Consider the following 21,669-nt stretch of genomic DNA (forward strand, 5'->3'; position numbering starts at 1 on the left):
AGGTACGAACGAGCTCGTGTTAATCAGCGACAAAGCACCTGCTCTCCAGCTGCCTGCCTGCCTGCCTGCCTGCCAGAGGAAGCCAGGAACACAATGATCCTACAAGAGATAGTATGACACAAGAATGAATATACAGTACATCACTCTTAAATATAGCATTGCATCAAATTGTAAAAAAGGGGTCCTCCCGTATTCGGTAACACAGACAAAGCTTTCGCTCAGTTTTTGCGCGGTTCGTAGAACTGGAGCAGCAACGCCAACGCAGTTGGGAGAACCTGAAACCTGACTTGTTTTCCTTCCAAGGAGCAAGATCAGAGCCTCAACTTGCTTTCTTTGATTGCACTGCACAAGAACAGCCAACCCATCCACCCGTCTTCTTCTTTGCCGACCCACCGCCAATTTTGTCATCTTTAGAGTTCACCATTGTTTGATCCTGCAAATACATTTCTCAGGTTCTATGATAAACAGTTGTATATATACATTTGTACAGAGTCTGAAATTATTGCAGGTTCCTGACAGTCATTTATGTGCTTGTTTGGTTTGCCACCTTTCAGGTTAGGAGTCGAAGCTACGTATCGGAAGGCAAGAACTAAATATTTCCAATCACAATTGACATTGTTCGTCACGGCATAAACAAACATCTTATTTTGACACGCAATGTTGGCAAGCTTAGAACGCAACTTTTGTTATCTTACAAATTAATCATAGTGTAAACGGAGTCTCCACGTTTTACATAGCACCATGGTCTTTCTATAGTGTGGATTTAGAACCATTATGGAGTACAATGTGACGGAGAGAATTTCTCTTCACACCGCTGAGACTGGAGTTGCATACACGCACACTGACACTTGATATTAACCAGCTGGAGGAGGGAGAAGAAACCTTTCATTCCACCTGCGTACATTTGATCATATAAAGTTATAAACCCCCTTGGAAGGAAAAATAAAATAATACTACAAGATGAAATGATGAAGCTTACATACTTCCTTACAGTTCATTATCGGAGTTTCTTTTCCTCAAATAATCGGGAAAAGGACTTGCAATGACATCCATGACCTTCTTTCACCCTTGACCACAGATTAAAATCACTCATCTGCTTTTCAAAAGGAAATATAACAACAGAACATAAAGATAGCGGTGCTGAGATGATGATGGTGACAATACTCAAAAGCATGAAGGGGAGTAAGCACACATACGCATGTTTTGAGTATGTTTGTCTCCTTTCCGCTCCAGGAGCTACGACCTATTCTTCGTCATCCACTGATAGATCCTGCAAGCGAATGAAGCAGTAGAAAATATATTCATGCTCTAGCAGATGGAACCAACAAGAGGAAAGAATAAGTAAACAACTAATTATGTTACCTGCAGATGTGTCTCCATGTTTCTACTCATGTTGTACGGCTCGCTTGTCTACACATACCATTTCTTCACATTGTCTCCATCCTTTGAATAAGCCTCGACTTTCTCAATATGGCTGAACTTGTCAAACTCAGGGCCAAATTTTCCAACAGAAATGGAGGTGAGTATTTCTGGGCTGCAATCCAGCAGCAAATGGCTTGGCTGTACAGTTTGCAGGTACAGTGGGAGTTGTTTCTCACTGTGCTGAATTGTCAGCATGAGTCTCCGGAGTGCAGTCATTTTCTGCAGTGACTCGAGCTTTCGGCAGCAGTTGATCTCAAGCTTTTGCAATTTGGGGAGATTGGAGATCCTAGTCAGTTCGGGTATGTTGTCCACTGTGAGCTCAACTACAAAAGCAAAATTATCTAGAGAGTGGAGGCGTTGGACGTTGTATGTGCTTAATTTTCTCAAAGTCCTTGCATGAGTGGAAAGACCGGGAGGAAGACACCTCAATTTGCATCTTTGGATTAAAAGCACCTCCAAGACGGGCATGGCTTGCACTTCCTCCTCCCAGTTCCACTCCTCCCATTGAAGCATGGTGACGGCACTGTAGGGCTGCACGAATTCAGGCCCAACGCGCTTGATTGCTGGAGCACGACTGACATTGAGGAACTCCAAACATGGGAGCTGACACAGGCCATCAGGGAGTTGGGTGCAGCAAGCCAGGTCTATCATTGACAGAATCCTCAAGCTCTCGAGGGGCTCCATCGTGGTTGACATCATCCATCTTGGGAGCTGACGCCCAAAATATCTTCCGATACGGATATCTTCCATGTAAGGTGGCGGATAGAGCTCATAAAATACCTTCTCAATTATTCCTTGATCCTTCTCAGTGACTCCATCTTTGACCAATCCGTCGTCCCCTAGTCTACTGCTGCAGTATAAGCCCATCAAGGAAAGATGCATCTTTGCACCAAGCCTGGCTTTTGTGGCAGACAACAGACAAGGTAGCAGATACATTCTCCAGACCCTTCAATCCAATTTCCATGAGCTGCGAAAGAGGTCCCAGCTCTTCCAAACTACACCAATCACCCTCAACATGGACTGGGAACCCATATAGTGCCCTCATATTTGTTAGGGCACAGAAACCCCTACGCACACTATTAATACATGTGTTGTCAAGGTTAAGATATCTAAGTTTCTGTAACTTTACAATATTAGCAGGAAGTTTCACCAGATTCTCACATCCTCCAAGACAGATGTGTTGTAAGAATTTCATCTTCTGAATGTTCTCTGGCAGACTATGTATATCATTGCTTTCCACTGACAAATACCTCAAGTGTTTCAGTTGATACAGAGATTCAACCAATGCGACAAAATTTGCAGATTCTATATGTAGAGTCCGTAGACTTGAAAAAGTAAGCAAGGAATCACCAGACTGAACCTTGAAATTTCCAATTAACATTATCGATCTTAGTGATTTCTGCTGTTGTAAACTTCTCCACCCAAGTTCACCTGATTCCACTCCTTTGGTTTCTATATAGACAACCTAAGAAACCTTTCTGAACCAAGTTTACTATTATCCATTTCTCCATGGTGAGCTATTAGTGCTTCATCTCTAGTCACAAATTGATCAAACGAACGAACAACATCATGCATATTGCAAATATATTGACCAGGGTATGACATATCCGGCTCTACAAGGTTCCTTAAAATTAGCTCCTCATAGTACTCAAATCCTAACTCTTCCAATCTATCTGGGTTTCCATGAACAAATCCTTCACCAATCCACATGCCAACAAATTGCATATCATATATTTTTGTATTTTTAGGTTTGAGGGAGAAGTGCAGAAAGCATTGTTTTAAACAAGGGGACAAGTCCCCATAGCTAAGATATATTGCATACTTTCATTTGAGATACTGACCACAGAGCATCATTTAGGACCTTTTTCCCAATCACGCCGTTCTTTCTGCCTCTGGCATAGTAGTCCTCCCATAACTTTCACAGCAAGTGGTAAACCATCGGCCATCGCATTTCTTTATAATTTGTAATCCAATATCCTTTAACATATCAATTTCTTTATAATTTGTAACTGGGCGAGACTTAGGTCTTAGTTCAGGAGGATTGGGTGGACTTGTTTGTCCGCGAGTCTTGTGTGACTCAGCCCCCTCAACGGAGACGTAGGATTGTGCCAACAATCTGAACTTCCGAAAACAAATCCTTGTGTCTTCAGTCCTGGTGATTTCGTTCCTCAACTTTTACTCTCTGTTGAAGTATAACTGATTCATTGTGTTCTATCTTCATTGCTGCTGCTATAAACTTGTTCATCTTTCTTCTTTCCGTTGCTACTCTAAATTTGCTAAGTGTAATTTCTATTGTTGAATTACTGTGACTGTCTTCAGTCTTCAGTCTTTATTTTTGAAGAAAGAATTAAAATTGGTCACATTCACCCCCCTTTGTGACGTACTCGATCTTTCACTTGGGATTAGAGCAAGGCTTCCTTGTTTCGGTTTAACCACCTGAGGAAAAAGTATGTCTAAGGAAGAAAAGTTACCTGTTCTTAGCAGTACAAATTATGTTTTTTGGAAAAATCGCATTAAGACTCACATCATATCTACTGACTCTTGTGCTTGGAAGCAGTCACAAATGGCTTTGTTGTTTCTCAGGGACCCATCTCTGGATATGATCCTATTTCTCTTAAGAAGTATCAAGCAAATGCCAAAGCTTGTGATATCATCTTCTCAACTGTCAGTGATGCTGAGTTCAACAAAATCAGTAACCTTGTCGATGCAAAGAAGATTTGGGATCTTCTCGCGGAAGTCCATGAAGGAACAACCACTGTCAAAGATTCTAGAGTTACTCGCCTCATCAGTCAGTTTGACAGACTTATGCTTGAGCCTAATGAGACTGTTTTTTTCACCCTATGACCGCATGAGCACTATTGTGAATGAGCTGAATACTCTTGATGATCACAATATCACTGACTTGATGCAAAACAGAAGGTTTTTTCGTGCTCTCCTCATGGAGTACACCACTGTCTGTGAGTTGATCAAGCATAGGCTAGACTTCAAGGAATTAACTCCCACCTGGGTGCTTGGAAGAATTGTGTCCTATGAGCTTGACCAAGAAGAAAAGAGGTTGACCCATGGTTCGGGATCCAGTTCGAAGAAGAACAACATTGCACTCAAGGCCAAGAAATCATCCAAGAAGATTGTTAGCTCCAGTGAAGAATCTGAAGACTCATCTTCGTCTGATGAAGAATCCAACTCCAATGACAAACTTGCTCTATTTGTGAAGAGATTCAATAAGAAGTTTGGAAGTAAGTTTGGAAACAAGCTGAAGCATCAAGGTGAATCCAGCTCCTCCAAGTTTCGGAAATCGGCTTGTCGGAAGAAATCTGATATGGCCAAGAGAGCTTGCTTCAACTGTGGCAAGAAATGTCACTTCATTGCTGAATGTCCCGAGAAAGCTGATGAAGACAAGGAGAAGAAAGGATTCAAGAAACACTCTCACAAGAAGAGCCATGACCGTTACAAGAAGAAGGATTGGAAAAAGGACTCTGCTCACAAGAAGGGGAAGTATTACTCTAGAGCACATGTTGGTGAATCATTGCACTCTGGACATAGGCTTGGCAAGGTTGAATTGACTTGGCATATAAATTCAATGAAAATAAATATTATGTTTTTATAAAGTGCTTTGTTTAATGTAATGTGCTGCAAGTTATTTTGTATTCAAGTATTGATGTAGTTGACAGGGAGAGACCATGTCTTGCAATAAATCGTAAAAATACTTGAGTTTTAGTCATGTGTAGATTACATCATACTTATATACATGTCGAGTACAACTACTTTTTACATGACTTGGATGCACAATTATCATGTTCAAGATGTTTCATAATGCTCATTACAACAAAGAAAAATGAAATATAAAAAAAATCGCTTTTAGTTTAAAGAAAAAAAAATTGAAGCGGGGGGATTTTTTTTGTGTGGTTTTGATGAAATTCATTGTCAAAGGGGGAGAGATTTCAACACATATACATACCATATTTTACCTTTATTAGTGTTTCTCCAACTTTTTGAGGTTTTTTATTTTCTTTTCAAAACCTTGAAAATCTGAGAGTTAAGTGAATGTGTATGCCAGTCAATATTCAATGTCTAGTGTTGTAAAGGAGATGTTGCCAATGTTTTCATCAAGGGGGAGATTGTGAAATCATAGGTGATGTGTAACATTGGCAAGTGTTTTAGATGAAACATTGATGTGGATACTTTAGATAATATGGATATTTATGTGATGACATGTATCTTGTTTGGACTTAGTGCTTTGCTAGTGGTGTGCTGATCCATTAGTTTCTTATGTGAAAACATGGCGTGAGTTGGGTGGAACTTACCCTGAGTCAAGTCGTGGACTTGTGCTCGTACTGGTTATTTGTGTGTTCGCTTTCAGGTGTTGCCGGAGCTAGAGGAACGTGGTCGATGACGGGATCGAGGGACGAAGCTTGGGAGAAGCTGAGGTCGAAGATCAAGGTCATGCGGGACGTTCGTGCGAAGGAACAATGAAAGTGAAGGCTACGATTATCCGGGAGGGCACCGGTTTGTCGTACATTGTTTGTACCGGATATGTACGGTATTGGAGATATTCGATACGTGATGGTCGAGTTTTGAAGACATCACAAGAAGAGTTGATGGCACGGAGTGGCATCGATGTGAAGATATGTAGGTCCAGCTGTGGCTGGATGAGAGCTGTTTAAAGATTAAATAGTAGCGTCATCAAGATGGCGTCGGATGGAAAAGTGGTCTACATGAAAGTTGTGCGCGTCGTTGATATGAACAACTTTGCTTTTGGAGTCATCTCAATCCGAGGTCGTATGCGGGCCCCACGGGCAAAATACCGACCGGGACAGAGGAGTTCGTGTTGGATTCGGATTCGGTTTAGGGTCACGAATTTTCCATTATAAATAGAGGGCATCCTAGCTACGGTTTTAGCAAGGATGTGAGGAAACTCAGAGCTTTGGATCTAGATCAATTCTTAGAGAGTTCTTGGATGCATGGTTGCATCTTCTGTAATCGATCAACATCGTTGCAATAAAAAGATTCGTTGGCGGTGTCATCTCTGTTCTTCTCGGATCTTTGTGGATTCTTCGTGCTAGATCTTTCTAACACTTTGGTGCAGGTTCATCACGACTTCATAATACTCAGCTGCAGGTTTATCACAAGATCAAGTGAAAATTGCGATTAATTCATTTTTCTTGTTATTCCTCGAAATTGGTTTTAAATTAATCCTCGTAACTTTCTGTCAGCTGTTACTATTTTCATCATATCTTTTGATTGGTACCTCCGATTGAGCTGATTCTTATTGAGTTGGTTGGATAATTTCAATACCTTTCTTTTGCATACTCATACGTATTTTTTGGTTCATCCAATCAAAAGTTACGGCTGTTTTACAATCACGGACAGAAAGGTGATTTAGGGTTTGAACTTTCGGGAAAAGTTTTAATTTGCTTCGCGCAATCATTCACCCCCCCTCTGATTGCCTATCTCGATCTCACACCGGCTGAAGAAAATGCTAAGTTGAAGAAGCAGATTGAGGCTGGTATCCTCAAGTGTCACGAAGGGATTGAAACCTTGAATCAGATTATTGGTCTTCAAATTCCTCGCCGACGCAAGGATGGTATCGGTTTTGAGAGGAAGTACAATGTTAATGGTGATGCTTGGCTCCCTGAGCAATATCCCCCTACAAAGTTTGTCTAGGGAAGAGGGAAGTATACTGAGATTCCTCCATTCGTGGGAAATCTGAATCCCCGCAAGGATGCTTCAAAGCGTCCCAATACTTCACGTGCTTACCCGAAATTCCGTGTTAATGAATCTTACATTCTGAAGATGGGTAAGGATAATAAAGTGAGAGCTAATTTCACTGGAACAATAATGCGTGGAGAACATGCAAAATCTCAAATTTGGGTGCCAAAATCTGTCATTACATTTTTCCGTGATGCCTTGTGTTCTTCAAGTTCTACTAACGTGCAGGAACCCATGAAGACATGGGTGCCTAAACGAGCGTAACTTTCTTCGTAGGCATATGCATCCGGAGGAAGAGAGTGGGTCATGGACTCCGGATGTACAAATCACATGACCGGTGAGAAGAAAATGTTTAGCTCTTTAGAACTTGGTCCTCAACATCATGAGAACATCACTTTTGGTGACAATGGTAAGGGAAAGGTAATTGGTCTCGGCAAAGTTGCTATTTCTAAGGAAAATGACTTGTCTATCAATGAAGTACTTCTTGTTGAATCACTTGGATATAATCTTCTATCTGTTGCTCAACTATGTGATCATGGACTAATCGTTTGCTTCACAAGACCATATGTGTATGTTACTTCAGAAAAGGATAACTCTTTTGTCTTCAGAGGGCGAAGAAAGGGTAATCTCTATCTTGTAAATTTTGAAGACTCCTCATACTCACCCCCTACGTGTCTAGTTGCAAAATCATCACTAGGGTGGCTCTGGCATAGAAGATTCGGTCATGTGGGCATGAAAAATTTGAGCAAACTTGTCAAGGACGACCACATCCGAGGCTTGAAGAACGTTTCTTTTGAAAAGGATCGTTTATGCAGTGCGTGCCAAGCTGGGAAGCAAATCGGAGCGTCTCATCCCGTGAAGAATGTCATGTCTACTTCAAGACCTCTCGAGTTGCTTCACATGGATCTTTTTGGTCCTACAACTTACATGAGTATAGGAGGTAACTCATACGGATTTGTGATTGTTGATGATTATTCACGTTTCACTTGGGTGTTCTTTTTGGATGATAAGAGCACAGTAGTTGAGATCTTCAAAAAGTTTGCACGTAGAGCCCAAAATGAGTTTGAAGTATCCATCAAGGGCGTGCGAAGTGACAATGGAACAAAATTCAAGAACCTGATGATGGAAGAATTCCTCGATGAGTTCGGCGTGAAGCATGAGTTCTCTGCACCTCATGTTTCTCAACAAAATGGGGTGGTGGAGAGGAAGAACCGTACGTTGATCGAAATGGCCCGGACTATGCTGAACGAGTACAAGACTCCTGACCGTTTCTGAGCTGAAGCCATCAACACCGCTTGCCATGCTTCAAATCGCTTGTATCTTCATCGACTTTTGAAGAAAACACCATACGAGCTCATCTCCAACCGCAAGCCTGATGTGTCATACTTCAGAGTCTTCGGAAGCAAATGCTACATCCTTAACAAGAAGAATAGACGAGCTAAGTTTGATTCTAAATGCGACGAAGGTTTCTTCTTTGGTTATCCCTCGAATGCACATGCTTATCGAGTCTTCAACAACACCACAAAAGTTGTTGAAATTGCTAAGGATGTGCAGTTCGATGAATCTAACGGCTCCCAGGAAGAGCAATTGCCAATGTCTGTAGATATTGAAGAAATTTCAGGAAATATCCAAAAGATGGCCATTGGTGATATTCGTCTAGAAGAAGTCAAGCAAAGTGAATCCGGAATTAATAATGAAGAAGGCGCTTCACAAGCGGAAGAACCTAACCAAACCGGAACTTCCACCCCAGCTGAAGAACACACTACTGCTTCAAATGAAGCACAACCTAGCACTGCTGGTGGTGAAGTACATCATTCGAAGATCTGCAAAAGAATCCAGAAGGATCATCCTGTCGATCAAATTCTTGGAGACATCAGGAGAGGTACTCAAACTCGCTCACGTGTTTCAAATTTTTGTGAGCACTTCTCTTTTGTGTCTTCAGTTGAGCCAAAGACGACGGATGAAGCACTATCGGACCCGGATTGGGTAATGGCTATGCATGAAGAACTGAATAATTTCAAGAGAAATCAAGTCTGGACCCTTGTGGAAAGACCAAGGCAAAATGTCATCGGCACCAAGTGGGTCTTCAGAAATAAGCAAGATGAAGACGGAATCGTCATGAGGAACAAAGCACGATTGGTTGCACAGGGCTTCACTCAGGTTGAAGGTTTGTATTTCGGTGAAACCTATGCCCCTGTTGCACGTCTTGAATCCATTAGAATTCTTCTTGCATATGGTAATCATCATGACATAACTTTATATCAAATGGATGTGAAAAGTGCATTCTTAAATGGTAAAATTGAAAAACTTGTTTATGTTGAACAACCTCCTGGTTTTGAAGATTCAGAACATCCTAATCATGTCTATAAATTTGATAAGGCACTCTACGGCTTGAAGCAAGCACCTCGAACCTGGTATGAATGCCTTAGAAAGTTCTTAGTCAAAAAGGGTTTCAAAATTGGTACAATTGATACAACACTTTTTACAAAGAAAATGAATGATGATCTCTTTGTGTGTCAAATATATGTGGACGATATTGTGTTAGCTTTCACTAAGCCTAATTTCAGCGAAAAATTTGGAAAGATGATGACGGAGAAGTTTGAGATGTCCATGATGGGAGAATTGAAGTTTTTCCTCGGTCTTCAAATCAAGCAAATAAAGAATGAAATTTTCATCTCTCAAATGAAGTACATCAGGGACATGCTGAAGAAATTTGGGATAAAATCTGCTAAGGAAATTGAAACTCCAATGCCCACAAATTGTCATCTAGACCTCAACTCAACTGGTAAACTTGTAGATCAAAGATTTTTCGTTCCATGATTGGCTCTTTACTTTATCTTTGTGCATCTAGGCCAGATATCATGTTGAGTTTTTGCATGTGTGCAAGGTTTCAAATAGATCCCCGAGACTGTCATCTCATGACTATGGAAAGAATCCTCAGATATTTAGTTCACACCCCATTCTTCGGTCTCTGGTTTCCCAAAGGAGCTTCTATCGATCTTGTTTGCTATTCTGACTCAGATTATGCCGCTTGCAATGTTGACAGAAAATCCACTTTCGGCACTTGCCAATTCTTCGGAAGGTCCTTAGTGAGTTGGTCTTCAAAGAAGCAGAATTATGTTGCTTTGTCGACGGCTGAAGCAGAATATGTTTCAGTAGGCAGCTGTTGTGCCCAACTTCTTTGAATGAGACAAACTCTAAAAGACTTTGGTATCTCAGTGGATGCCGTTCCTCTTCTGTGTGACAATGAGAGCGCCATAAAAATTACCAACAATCCCGTCCAACATTCTCGCACGAAGCACATTGATATTCGACACCATTTCCTCAGAGATCATGTGTCCAAAGGAGAAATATGCCTAAACCATGTGAGGACAAACAAACAACTCGCAGATATCTTCACCAAACCACTTGACAAAATCAGATTCTGTGAGCTGAGGAGTGAATTAAACATCTTGGATTCCCGGAATGTCTCTTGAAGACTTGCATACTTATGAATACTCTTGCATTCATGTTAACTTCACCTGCATTGTCTTCAGTTTTCCTGTTCCTCAGTTCGTATTATCTGTTCTTCGTTTTCGTTTGTCTTCAGTAGGTTTAGAAGCCTGTTGTTTGTTTCTTTCTTCAAATTCATCTGTGCAATTGTTCTTCACAGTTTTTGCCTCTTACTGCCAGATGAAAATGAAACTTAAGGACTCCTTAGAACCCATCTATCTTATCTATTTTTTGTCTGTACACAAAGTCTGTTCATCTTAATTCAAGTATCATCGAAATCCTTGTCGATGATGCAAGAATTTTCATTCTTCAAAAATGAGTTTTGTTTTCGATAAAACCGTCAGTCTTCAAAGTTCTGAAGAATACAACTTTAACGGAATTTCCGTTTTAGCCGTAGTCTTCACGAATCTTTCCGAACGGTAAAATCTTATCGAAGAAACAATTCAAGAAATATCTGAAGAAAGCAAAGAGAGCCTCTGCTGTTGGACCAGGTTCTTCATCGAAAGATGCTATGGATGCTGCTGCAATGGCTTCTGGAGAAATTCCATATCGTCCTCAAGTCGTTCATATTGATCCAATTCTTCTTGCTGCATTCAATGAAGAAACGCTCCCAGAGACTCTCATGAGCCATGTTGAAGGTCTGATCGTTGGCAAGATTCAGTCTGAAGAATGGGAGCAGAACCGCAATTTGCGTGTTGCCAGAAGATTGGAGGAAGAAGAACGTGCTGAAAAGGAACGTGTTGAGAAGGAGAAGGCCGAAGCTGCCTTGAAGAAAAAGGAAGAGAAGAAATTTGCTGAACTGCAGAAGAAGAAGGCTGAGAAGGAAGCAGAGGAGAAGAAAAGGGCTGACCTCATCGCCCTGAAGAAAGAAAAGGAAATTGCCTTGAAGACTCAAGCTGAGCTTGAGAAGAAGAAGAAGAAGAAGAAGAAGAAGAATAAGAAGAAGAAGAAGAAGAAGAAGAAGAAGAAGAAGAAGAAGAAGAAGAAGAAGAAGAAGAAGAAGAAGGCTCTGCTCGCTGAGCAGATGCAACAACCAACCGAAAGTTTGAAGGCTAATAGGGCTAAGAGTGATGCTCGGAAGAAAGCCGCCGAGAAATCCAATGAAGTACAGGGCGGAAATGAAGAGGTTGACCGTGAAAAGACTGAATATGAGAAGACGAGGGATGCAGCTCGTGAGATCCGTCGCGAGATCGGTCTCAAGGCCAGAAATGATCCAGCTGCCCCCTCTGATACTGAAGAAAGTCAAGATTTACCTCAGACTGTTCTTTCAAAGAAGATCACAATGACTTGCCAGGCGTCTGAAATTGCTGAAGTGAAGAAGACTGCCAAGGAGTTTGGTCTAAGGATCAAAGTTCCTGCTGGAAGAAGTACCTCCACTTCATCATCTATGGCAGTTGAAGCGATCCCCCTCACAAAGGGTTAGATCTTTGTGCTTATTTGTGCTAGTCCCTGGATCGACTCACTAGCACACACAGTTCAAGATGTAATACCAGGATACAAAGGTCAAAAATACTTTATTACATCGTATCATCCAGAACTTAAATTGTACTTACAAACTTGCATGACCTCTTAGGCCAGCATAAAACAAATATTGTTCAAAACCATGATAACATTGTATCATAAAGCTCCAGCGGAAAGGTAGAGCAAATGGGCCTCATCTACTCCCAGAGGAGAGAGCATGTTGGAATGTAAGTACATGACCCCAAAGAACATTGACGAACCTCACTCTTCGTCGGATTCACCTGCATTATTAATTGCAGCCACTACGTGGTTAATATATTGAATGTATTGGCAAGTTCACCTGGAAGTTATAACAGATCCTACCAAGTATATATAATTGAGGTATAGTGGGGTTCAGGCTTTATGGCGTGGTTCAGGCTTCCTGGTCGTCGGCTGCTGGCATGGCCTGGCACGTGTGGTTCCGCCTTCCGAAGAGACGGAAGGGAGAGGTCTCGGTGAACTCGTGCCGATAGTCCCAGCACACCTGCGCGAAAGCGCACTGCATGGCGAACTGTAGGCCTTGCTCGAAGGTGGGGTAGCGGCTGATGAAGGTCATATCCGGCGTTGTTGGCGCGATCTCACGCCCGTGGATCTTCGCCTCGATCTCCCACCGTGGCTGCCATCCCTCGGGTACGCGGTCTCGACTCGGCCTCTAAACCTGGGTGGTGGCAGGTCGAGGAACGCACACAGTGCCGCCAAAGGGGCACTGAACAACTGGTCGTCGTCCGTGGAGGGGTAGTAGACTCGTGAACGGCGGGACATTGCCAAAAGGTGTTGGGCTTCCCATCTATAGAAAATAAAGAGGGTAGATAAGGGAGTATCAGTGACATGATCAAATGGTCGGATGTATGAAGGAAAAATAAAATAAGGTTGTAGAGTGGGAGTAAGGTAATAAACATTAATATTAAAGGTGGAAATGCAAATATAAAACTGGATGCATAATAATATGTGCATAACATAGTAACATGATTATAGTGGTGGATGGTATAACGAAATAAATATGTATCTGTGCTATAATAAAATAAACATGCATCTGTGGTATAAGGCATAGCATTTGGTGTATATATGGAATAATTGTAACATCCCAATTTTCAAAACTCTTCATATGCATTGCATATCATAAGCATCATGTCACCTTTGCATTTGATCACTTTGGTAACCCAAGATTTTGCCCAGAAAACCCTTTTGCAAAAACGCCTTTATTTGATTTTGGGCTTTGATCTTGCTCTTGAGTATTTGCATTTTAACCCATGAGGGTATTGTGGTAAAAAGAGATTTAATGCATATATAGAGCTATCCCATAAATTGACTTTTGAAAGTATTTTGAAAAATAATTTGTTTCGATAGCCTAAGGGCCCTAAAAGCCATTTTATAGGCAAATGTATTTGTAAATATTTTATTTTGAAGAAATTCTTGTTCCAAAAGTTAGATCATATGAAAATATGATTTTACAATTTTTGTTGCATTTTATTTGGAGTGATTTGGAGCTTCGAATCAATTTTGAGGTTCAAAAACAGAAAGTAGATAAAAGAAAAGGAAAAACCGGAGAAAACCGGTCAAACCGGACCGAACCAGTCAAACCGGACCGAACCGGACCGGCCCAGCCCGAACCGCCCGGTTCCCTCACTGACCGGTGGGACCCACGCGTCATCTTCAAGCTCCAACCGCCTCCGGATTCCATGCCACGCACGACTCCGAGTCACCCATGTTTCCGTTCCGATTTCTTCACACACAAACCACCAAATCCGAAACCCCGCACGTCATATCGAAGCCCCCGAACTCCTCTACCACTTCCCCCAAACCCCACGATCAATTTTGCTTCGGTTAGAGATTAATTTCTCGCCGGAGTTACTCTCTGCCGCCGCCGTTATCCACGTCTCGCCGCCGTTCCGGTGAGTCTCCGCCCGCGCCGACCCCCTAAGCCTCTTCCCCTCTTCGTTGTGCACGTAGTGACGCGGTCCGATTTGCTTTTGGAGCGCGCCCACGCTTCCGCCGCCCGCGCTCCGCCCGTCTTCTTCCCGCCTCCGGCCATCTTCTCCGGCGCCGGCCGCCGCCCGTGCTCCGCCCGCGCCCGAGCGCTGCTCCGCGCCCCCGCTCCCGCCGCCCGCTCCCGAGCCCCGTGCCCGTGCGCCGCCCCCCCGACCGCGCGCGCCGCCCGCCGCTCGCCCGCACCCCGCACCCGCGCCCTTGCGCCGCTGCGCCGCCCGAGCGCCGTCGTCCGCCGCCCGCGCCCCGCGCTGCCCGCCTGCCGCCGCCGTCCGGCGAGCTAGCCCTGGGCCAATCCCGCCGTGCCACGTGGCAAGGCCTTTTATTTTATTTTAATTCGGCCGAATTAGATAATGCGATTTTGCAGAAAAGCCCCTGTAACTTCAAAGCCTCATATCTTTCAAACCGTTTGTCCAAAAATTGTGTTCCGCACCTTTCTGGAATCGTTACAACGTGTAGAATATTTTGGCACTGTTTAATTTCAGTTTTGAACAACTTAGACAGAAGCTATTTACAGAATGATTGAATATGGTTTAAATTTCAAATGAATTGTTTCAAAATAGTTTTGAGCATGTTATCTTGCTGTAAAATTATTTAAACTTGTTCTCTGTCCATTAAGACCAGAAAAGAAATTATTTTGTGTATAATCATGGCATACAAGTTAAATATTACTCTATGTTGTAAAAGTCGCACAGTCTTTTGTTTTAAACCCTATCCAGGTATTATGCATATTAATTACCACTTTTATGTTGTATAATCTATCCAAATCTTTTGAAAAACTTTTCAGAACGGAAACGGAACTTTGTACTTAGAAGTAACCCTTGCGTGCATCATGATAGCATATGCATCATGGCATGGCTTTTGTATTGAATGTTGTGTTTATTATGTGTATGTTTCTTTTATTTTAGATTGTGTGGAGTGTAATCATTGTTGTTGCGAAGAGTGCGAGAACTACCACAACCTTGGACAAGGCACTAGATGTTTTATTAGATGCATCAGGAATATTACTCGTACTTCTATGCTAGCTATAAATCCCAGGTAGTATAGTTTACCCTCGCCATTACCTTGCTACCAAATTGCCATCGATTGTAGTTGAATGCTAAGCTATGGTAGTATCGTGGGGGAAATAACTACATTATGATATTGTTATGCCTTTGGCGATATGAAATGTTTTATTAGATGTAAGGCAAAACAATTAATTCAATGAACCGTCCTGGGTAGGCTGCTTTGAAGATTTTGAGGATTAGCGGCGTCAGGTCCATTTCTATGGGTCCCTCTGAGTCGAGTTTCTGTGGATTCAGGAATGGATCGTCCATGGACGTCTCTCCCGTGAATTCGGGGAGCGCCTACGTTGCAAATGTGAAATGCCACCTAGGGTAACCGAGACTGGACTAGTTTCCTATTTAGAAGCTTCTAGTACAACCACAATGCTATATGGGCTCTGGCGAGACAAGAGTAAGTTGTATGAACGTAGACCCGAGGAATTGTACTGAGGTAGCCGTGTAGGGGGAGCGTGATTCTCTCGTGGTTTAGGGAATTACCTCTGAAAATCTCGTAATCGATGCCGTTGCTACTCTACCCTGAGGACAGCAAGGGATTAACACGTCGGTTTCTTATGGGGAATGTGTACAAACTCTCGAGAGTGTCAAAACTAAGTACTTAGCTGTGTCCCCGGCAACGGACAATTTGAGCGACTAGATGTGGAGCTGTAAGGAAAGTCTCACTCATTCTAACTTCTTAAATAAAATGAATGGTTGAACAGGGCAGGAGCAATTGATGAATCCACATCAATGTGCTCTAGGATAATAGGAGCATGGGTGTGTCTACCCCGTGTCCAATAGTGATAAAATTCTATTTGATTAAAATATAGGATTCAATAACTAAGCTTTTATGCAAATAGCCTTGTACCCCACTTTGCCACATTATGCATATATTTGGTAGGCCCTGGTATAACTCCTAGTGAATCTTGCCAATACATTCAATGTATTGACCCTAGTGGCTGCATCGTTTAATGATGCAGGAAGTTCCGACGACGAATAAGATGTACGTACTGCATGTTTGGGTTACGGGCTTACATTCCAACACGCTCTCACCGTGGTGTTGATGTGCCCTTGTATCTTCCGTTTTCCGCTGCTAACAGTTGTTTTATTTCCAGCTAACCCGTGAGGTTATGCGAGTTGTAAGTACCTTTTTAAATTCTGAATGATTCGTTGTAATATTGAGACCTTTGTTCTATGATATTACATCTTGAAACTGTGTGTGCTAGTGAGTCGATCCAGGGACTAGCACTAAAGCACAGAGATCGAACCCGTATACGGAGGCGGTCGCTTCAATAATGCAATAAACATGTCATGCATATGTAAGATGCAAAGATTCAGATGAATAGGGATAAGGAATAAAATATATGTATATATAGAGAGAGATCAGATAGGGATAAGAAATAATCCTAATGTTTGGTCTTTGGTTTTGTCTTAACCTAATCCAAGCTAGGGTCACGTTCCTACAGGCAACACTTTGCTCTGATACCATCTGAAGCGATCCCCCTCACAAAGGGTTAGATCTCTGTGCTTATTTGTGCTAGTCCCTGGATCGACTCACTAGCACACACAGTTCAAGATGTAATACCAAGATACAAAGGTCAAAAATACTTTATTACATCGTATCATCCAGAACTATTGTACTTACAAACTTGCATGACCTCTTAGGCCAGCATAAAACAAATATTGTTCAAAACCATGATAACATTGTATCATAAAGCTGCAGCGGAAAGGTAGAGCAAATGGGCCTCATCTACTCCCAGAGGAGAGAGCATATTGGAATGTAAGTACATGACCTCAAAGAACATCGACGAACCTCACTCTTCGTCGGATTCACCTGCATTAGTAATTGCAGCCACTACGTGGTCAATACATTGAATGTATTGGCAAGTTCACCTAAAAGTTATAACAGATCCTACCAAGTATATGCAATTGAGGTATAGTGGGGTTCAGGCTTTATGGCGTGGTAGCAAGACCTAGTTTATCCTACTACAATTGATTGTTACAATATTGTTAACTAATGGACACGGGGTAGAAACATCCATGCTCCTATTAACCTAGAGCACGTTGAGTAGAAACATCAAGTGCCCCTACCCTGTTCAAACCATTCATTTTATTTAAGAAATTGGAATGAGTGAGACCTTCCTTACAGCCCCAATATCTAGTTGCTCATAACTGTCCGTAACCGGGGACACGGCTAAGTACTTAGTTTGACACTCTCGAGAGGTTGTACACATTCCTCACAAGAAATCGACGTGTTAATCCCTTGCTGTCCTCCGGGTGGAGTAGCAACGGCATCGACTTCAAGAATTTTCAGAACATGTTTGCCCAGACCACCTGAGGGACCCGCGCTCCCACCTACACAACTACCTCAGTACAATCCCTCGGATCTGGGTTCACATTTCTTACTCCATCCAGCCAGAGCCCATTTAGCTTGTGGTTGTACTAGAAGCTACTAAACAGGAAACTAGTCCAGTCTCTGATACCCCAGGTGGCATTCCACATATGCGACGCAAGCGCTCCCCGAATCCACGGAAGAGACGTCCATGGACGATCCATCTCCGAATCCACGGAGACTCGACTCAGAGGGACCCATAGAAATGGACCTGACGTCGCATAACATCTCAAAATCTCAAAGTAGTCCACCCAGGATGGTTCATTAGGGTTGTTTTGCCAAGTTTCCAAAATACTCCACATCATCATTTCACAGTGATTGAGATTCCCTCCCACGTTTACTAACATAGCATGGCTAAGCAAAACTAATCACGATGGCTATTGGTGGAGGATTCATGGCAAAGGTAACCCTATAGCTAGTAGGTCAATCATAGCTAGCATAAGTACGAATAATAGTCCTATCAATGAATTTCTACAAACAACTCTAATGCATAAGTATTTTAAAAATAAACAGTAATAGGATATGATCAAAGTGAACTTTCCTTGATAGTAGTTGGAGTTCAAATACTCGTCACAATCGCAAGGTTCGCTCTCCGAGAATACTATACAATCAAACAACCATACACATACATAAACACACAATTCAAACAAGATAAAAGCGCGATGCAAAACATGTGACATGATTGGGTTTATTTTATTCGGGTGATCTACTGATCTTAAGCATAGGTAATTAAATCAAGTGCATTCGGTTTTTTTTTTAAGGCAAAGGCTAGGGTTCAAACCCTAAAATGAGGTTTTATTGGCATCGGCCAAACAAACTAATTCAAAATATTTACTTCTCTGTCCCATTAGACAGAGGACAATAAAACAAAAAATTTGGGCATTGGTTTCAATTAAAAAGGACTTCTAAATAATTAGTTATGATTTAAATGGCATTAAACACTATTCTGAAATTTGAAATTGGACAGCGCCAAAAGATTCTACACTTCCTAAGGATTCCAAAAAGGTGTGGATCATTTGAAGTTATAAGGGCTTTTCTGCAAAAGTGCCATTTAATTATTCCGGGGGATTCAAATTAGATTTTTATTTTTCTTTTACCGTGCCACGTGGCGCTTTCTAATTGGACGGTACCGGTTCGGGTTTATAACTAAATCCGAGCCGTTAGATCTAACTTATAAAGATCGGACGCTCCACAGTGCATACCGGTTCGTTTTATAAGTGATCTAATCCTAACCATCGATCTAGATCGGACAGACGTGGGCGCTCGAGGCTTACCGGCGGCGGGTTAGGTTTCCGGCGAGGATTCCGGCGACGCGGGGCGCAACGGCGGGCGGTTCCGGCGACGTGGGCGGCTCGGGGAGGTGCGCGTCGGGTGCGGCTCAGCCTGGCGGGGTCGGGGACGCGGTCGGCGGCGTTCGGGACGGTCGGAGGTTTTGCCTAGGACGGCGCGGGCGGCGGACTCCGGCGAGCTTCGGGCGCGACGGGGGTGGTGCTATGGTGCACGGAAAAAGAAACGGGGCGCGTCAAACGAAGCGCAAGGAGAAGACGCTCATGAAATTTGAAGGTGCGGGCGGAGTAGCTCACCGTCGAGGTCGGCGCGAAGCTTTTCCGGCGAGGGAATTTGTCGGCGTGGGCAAACAGAGGGGAATGAGGTGGGGCAGCTTGGGCTTTATAGGGAAGCGGTTGGCAAGGCGCAGGACGCACGGAGCTGACGGGGCGGCGGCGAAAACGGCAGGCGGCGCGGCGGACGCGGGAGCTTTCCATCGCGGAAGAAAGCAGCGGGCGCGCGCGCGGTGTGGCTGGTCCGGCTCGGTCGGTTCCGGGCCGGTTCGGCCCAAGCGGTCAGACCGGTCCGTTCACCCCCTTTTTTTTCTTTTTTTTCCCTTTATCTCATTTCTTTGATAACTTTTGATTTTGAACTCCAAATTGGTCCAAATAAATTTCAGAAAATTTGTAAAATCATGCTCTACCATGATACAACTTTTGGGAGTAGTTTCCCCTCAAAATAAAATACATAAAAATACATTTGCCCTATAAATGCCTTTAGGGCTACATATCTATTTAAATAAAATACTTCTTCAACTCCAAATAATTATCCAAAAATTATGGGATAGCTTATATATGCATTAAACCCCTTTTATAAATAAACCTTTTTGGTTTGAAAATCCAAAGCTTAAATGGGTGTGAACCCTAGGGTTTAAATTGAAATAAAAACTTTAAAAGCCTTTTGAGATTCAAATTTGAATTCAAAAATGTAATTGTGGCATGATGCTCATGGATACAATGCATATGTAAGAGTTTGAAATTTTGGGATGTTACAGCAGTTCCTCAGAAGAAGAAAGCTATTGACACCCTTGTGCCAGATACATCAAATGTCAAGCTTACTTCACTTCTTGACAAACAGGAACAAGCTGCGTCATCTCCCACAGTATTGTCTGAGCACACCGCTCAGCAGGAAGGAGATGAGGTGCTGGGGAAGAACTAAGAAGACCTCACCCGTCCTGAAGAACCCCCCACCAGCAGCTCGTTGCCTCGCACTGAATCAGTTGATGCCTCTGCTGAAGAAGGAAGGACTTGTGACTCCGAAGCTGAAGCCACTCGTGATTTGAACGTCAATGACGCAGAGACTGATGCAGATGCCCCAGTGCCCACGCCGGAAGTCCGTGTGAAGAAAGCTGTTAAGAAGAAGAGTGTTGCACCGTCCGAACCGTCCGACCCAAGTTCCTCGAGTGATGAGGAGAAAGAAGAAGAGAAGAAGGAAGAAGAGAAAGAGAAAGAACCCACGCAAGAGTATGATGATCTGATGGAGATTGATCGTCTGCCGGAAGATCTGCTGAAGACTGCGCCAAAGAAGAAATGATCCGGATTGCTAAGGATCGTGAAGACAGGAGACTCTCACGGATGCTTGTGAGGTCTCAAGCTTTGACTGAAGACAACCGTGAGTTGCTGTCTCCCAAGCCCATGATGCCTATTTCCTCTGACCGTGAGAAGGTTTACTTCAAAGCCCTGAAGAACGCTGAGCTTCGCCTCGTGAGGCTGAACAATGGGCTGAAGTACAAGGAGGAAAGATCAGCTGAAGACCGGAGGTTTTGGTCTTTTGAGCAGCAGGATTACTATGCGCATATTCTTCTGCCAAGGACCCACTTTGCTAAGATGAAGTATCTCAATGATGATTGGTTTGCCTACAATCGTCAAAGTGGTGTCATGCCTGCAGCCAATGCGCTCAATGATCTGCATCAGCTGAAGTTCGTAGAGACCTGCCAGAACTGGAATGATGAGCTGATTCTTCAGTTCTATGCTACATTCGGCAGAAAGGTGACAGGATGACTAATGGTGACAGGCACAGTTGCACCTCCAGGCACTTCAAGGAGTTTCTTGGTCTCGCTGAGTTCGATGGCTAGCCCAAGATCCATGAAGAACAGGCTGCCTCAGATGAAGAAATTCCTATTCTTTATGAAGAATAATTCTCTGGCGCCTATGGAGGACTGTCCGGGTTAAAGCCTGAAATGAAGATCCTCAATGATATGCTCCGTTTCACTTTCTCTCCCAAGCAAGGCAACTCCAGTGAAATTGCTGGTCTTCACCGCAATCTGCTGCTTGCAGTCTACAAGGGTGAGAAGAAAGATTTTGTAGATTATATTCTTCAGACCATAACCCATGCCTCAGCCGATCGTGTGCGTCCCCTGCCCTATGCACCTCAGATCATGAAGATAATCTTGCAGTTGTCAGAGAAGCATTTTGAGTTAGAGCATCAGCACAAGTAATTCTCACTGAAGCCTCAAGACCTAGAGCCGTCTGTGCTTCCTCCTAATTCGGTGTATGATCGCCCGTCAAAGGAGTCTTCACAGCCCATTCCGTCGCAACCGTAGCTGAAGCAAGCACTTCGTCCATCTGATTCTCAGTATGAGACCAGCTCCGGCATGGATGATTCTTTGAAGAATCTTGTTGTGAAGCTCTCCCGCAAGATTGACGATCAGCAGGATCTCCTTGAGAAGCAGGCCGCTATTTTGAAGAATCAGCAAGTACTGCTCAAGAAGCTGATGTCCAGCGAAGAGAAGACCAGTGGCATGATTCAAGACTTCCTCACCAAGCACTACCCCGACGTTCTGAAGCATGAAGACAGCGAAGC

General features: G+C 43.2%; 1 protein-coding gene and 1 long non-coding RNA gene across 2 annotated transcripts; one reads left to right on the top strand and one right to left on the bottom strand.

Moving 5' to 3' along the window:
- Window positions 1–524: 524 nt before the first annotated feature.
- LOC112272495 lies at window positions 525–2,031 on the bottom strand. Its single transcript, XR_002966363.1, has 4 exons — window positions 1,363–2,031; window positions 1,197–1,270; window positions 984–1,093; window positions 525–894 (listed from the first exon to the last, which is right to left on the bottom strand). It is a non-coding gene; the product is annotated as an uncharacterized LOC112272495 (long non-coding RNA).
- A 2,239-nt stretch (window positions 2,032–4,270) lies between these two features.
- On the top strand, window positions 4,271–20,400 carry LOC106866719. The gene is made up of 9 exons (XM_014902386.1): window positions 4,271–4,975; window positions 7,408–7,551; window positions 8,143–8,344; window positions 8,414–9,013; window positions 9,074–9,298; window positions 11,115–11,437; window positions 11,675–12,041; window positions 19,865–20,007; window positions 20,167–20,400. Exons 1-9 carry the CDS (start codon window positions 4,271–4,273, stop codon window positions 20,398–20,400), a joined length of 2,943 nt encoding a protein of 980 aa, XP_014757872.1.
- The last annotated feature ends 1,269 nt before the right edge of the window (window positions 20,401–21,669 follow it).

This window comes from Brachypodium distachyon, chromosome 4 (assembly GCF_000005505.3).
Source record: "Brachypodium distachyon strain Bd21 chromosome 4, Brachypodium_distachyon_v3.0, whole genome shotgun sequence".
NCBI lineage: Eukaryota > Viridiplantae > Streptophyta > Magnoliopsida > Poales > Poaceae > Brachypodium > Brachypodium distachyon.

Excerpts from the sequence above, each read along its gene's own strand:
- LOC106866719 (XM_014902386.1), top strand. The coding sequence starts at position 4,271 with ATGAGCACTATTGTGAATGAGCTGAATACTCTTGATGATCACAATATC. Across the intron at positions 7,552-8,142 it reads GTGACAATGGTAAGGGAAAG|AGCACAGTAGTTGAGATCTT; the intron begins GTAATTGGTCTC and ends TTGGATGATAAG. Across the intron at positions 12,042-19,864 it reads AGCGATCCCCCTCACAAAGG|TTCCTCAGAAGAAGAAAGCT; the intron begins GTTAGATCTTTG and ends ATGTTACAGCAG.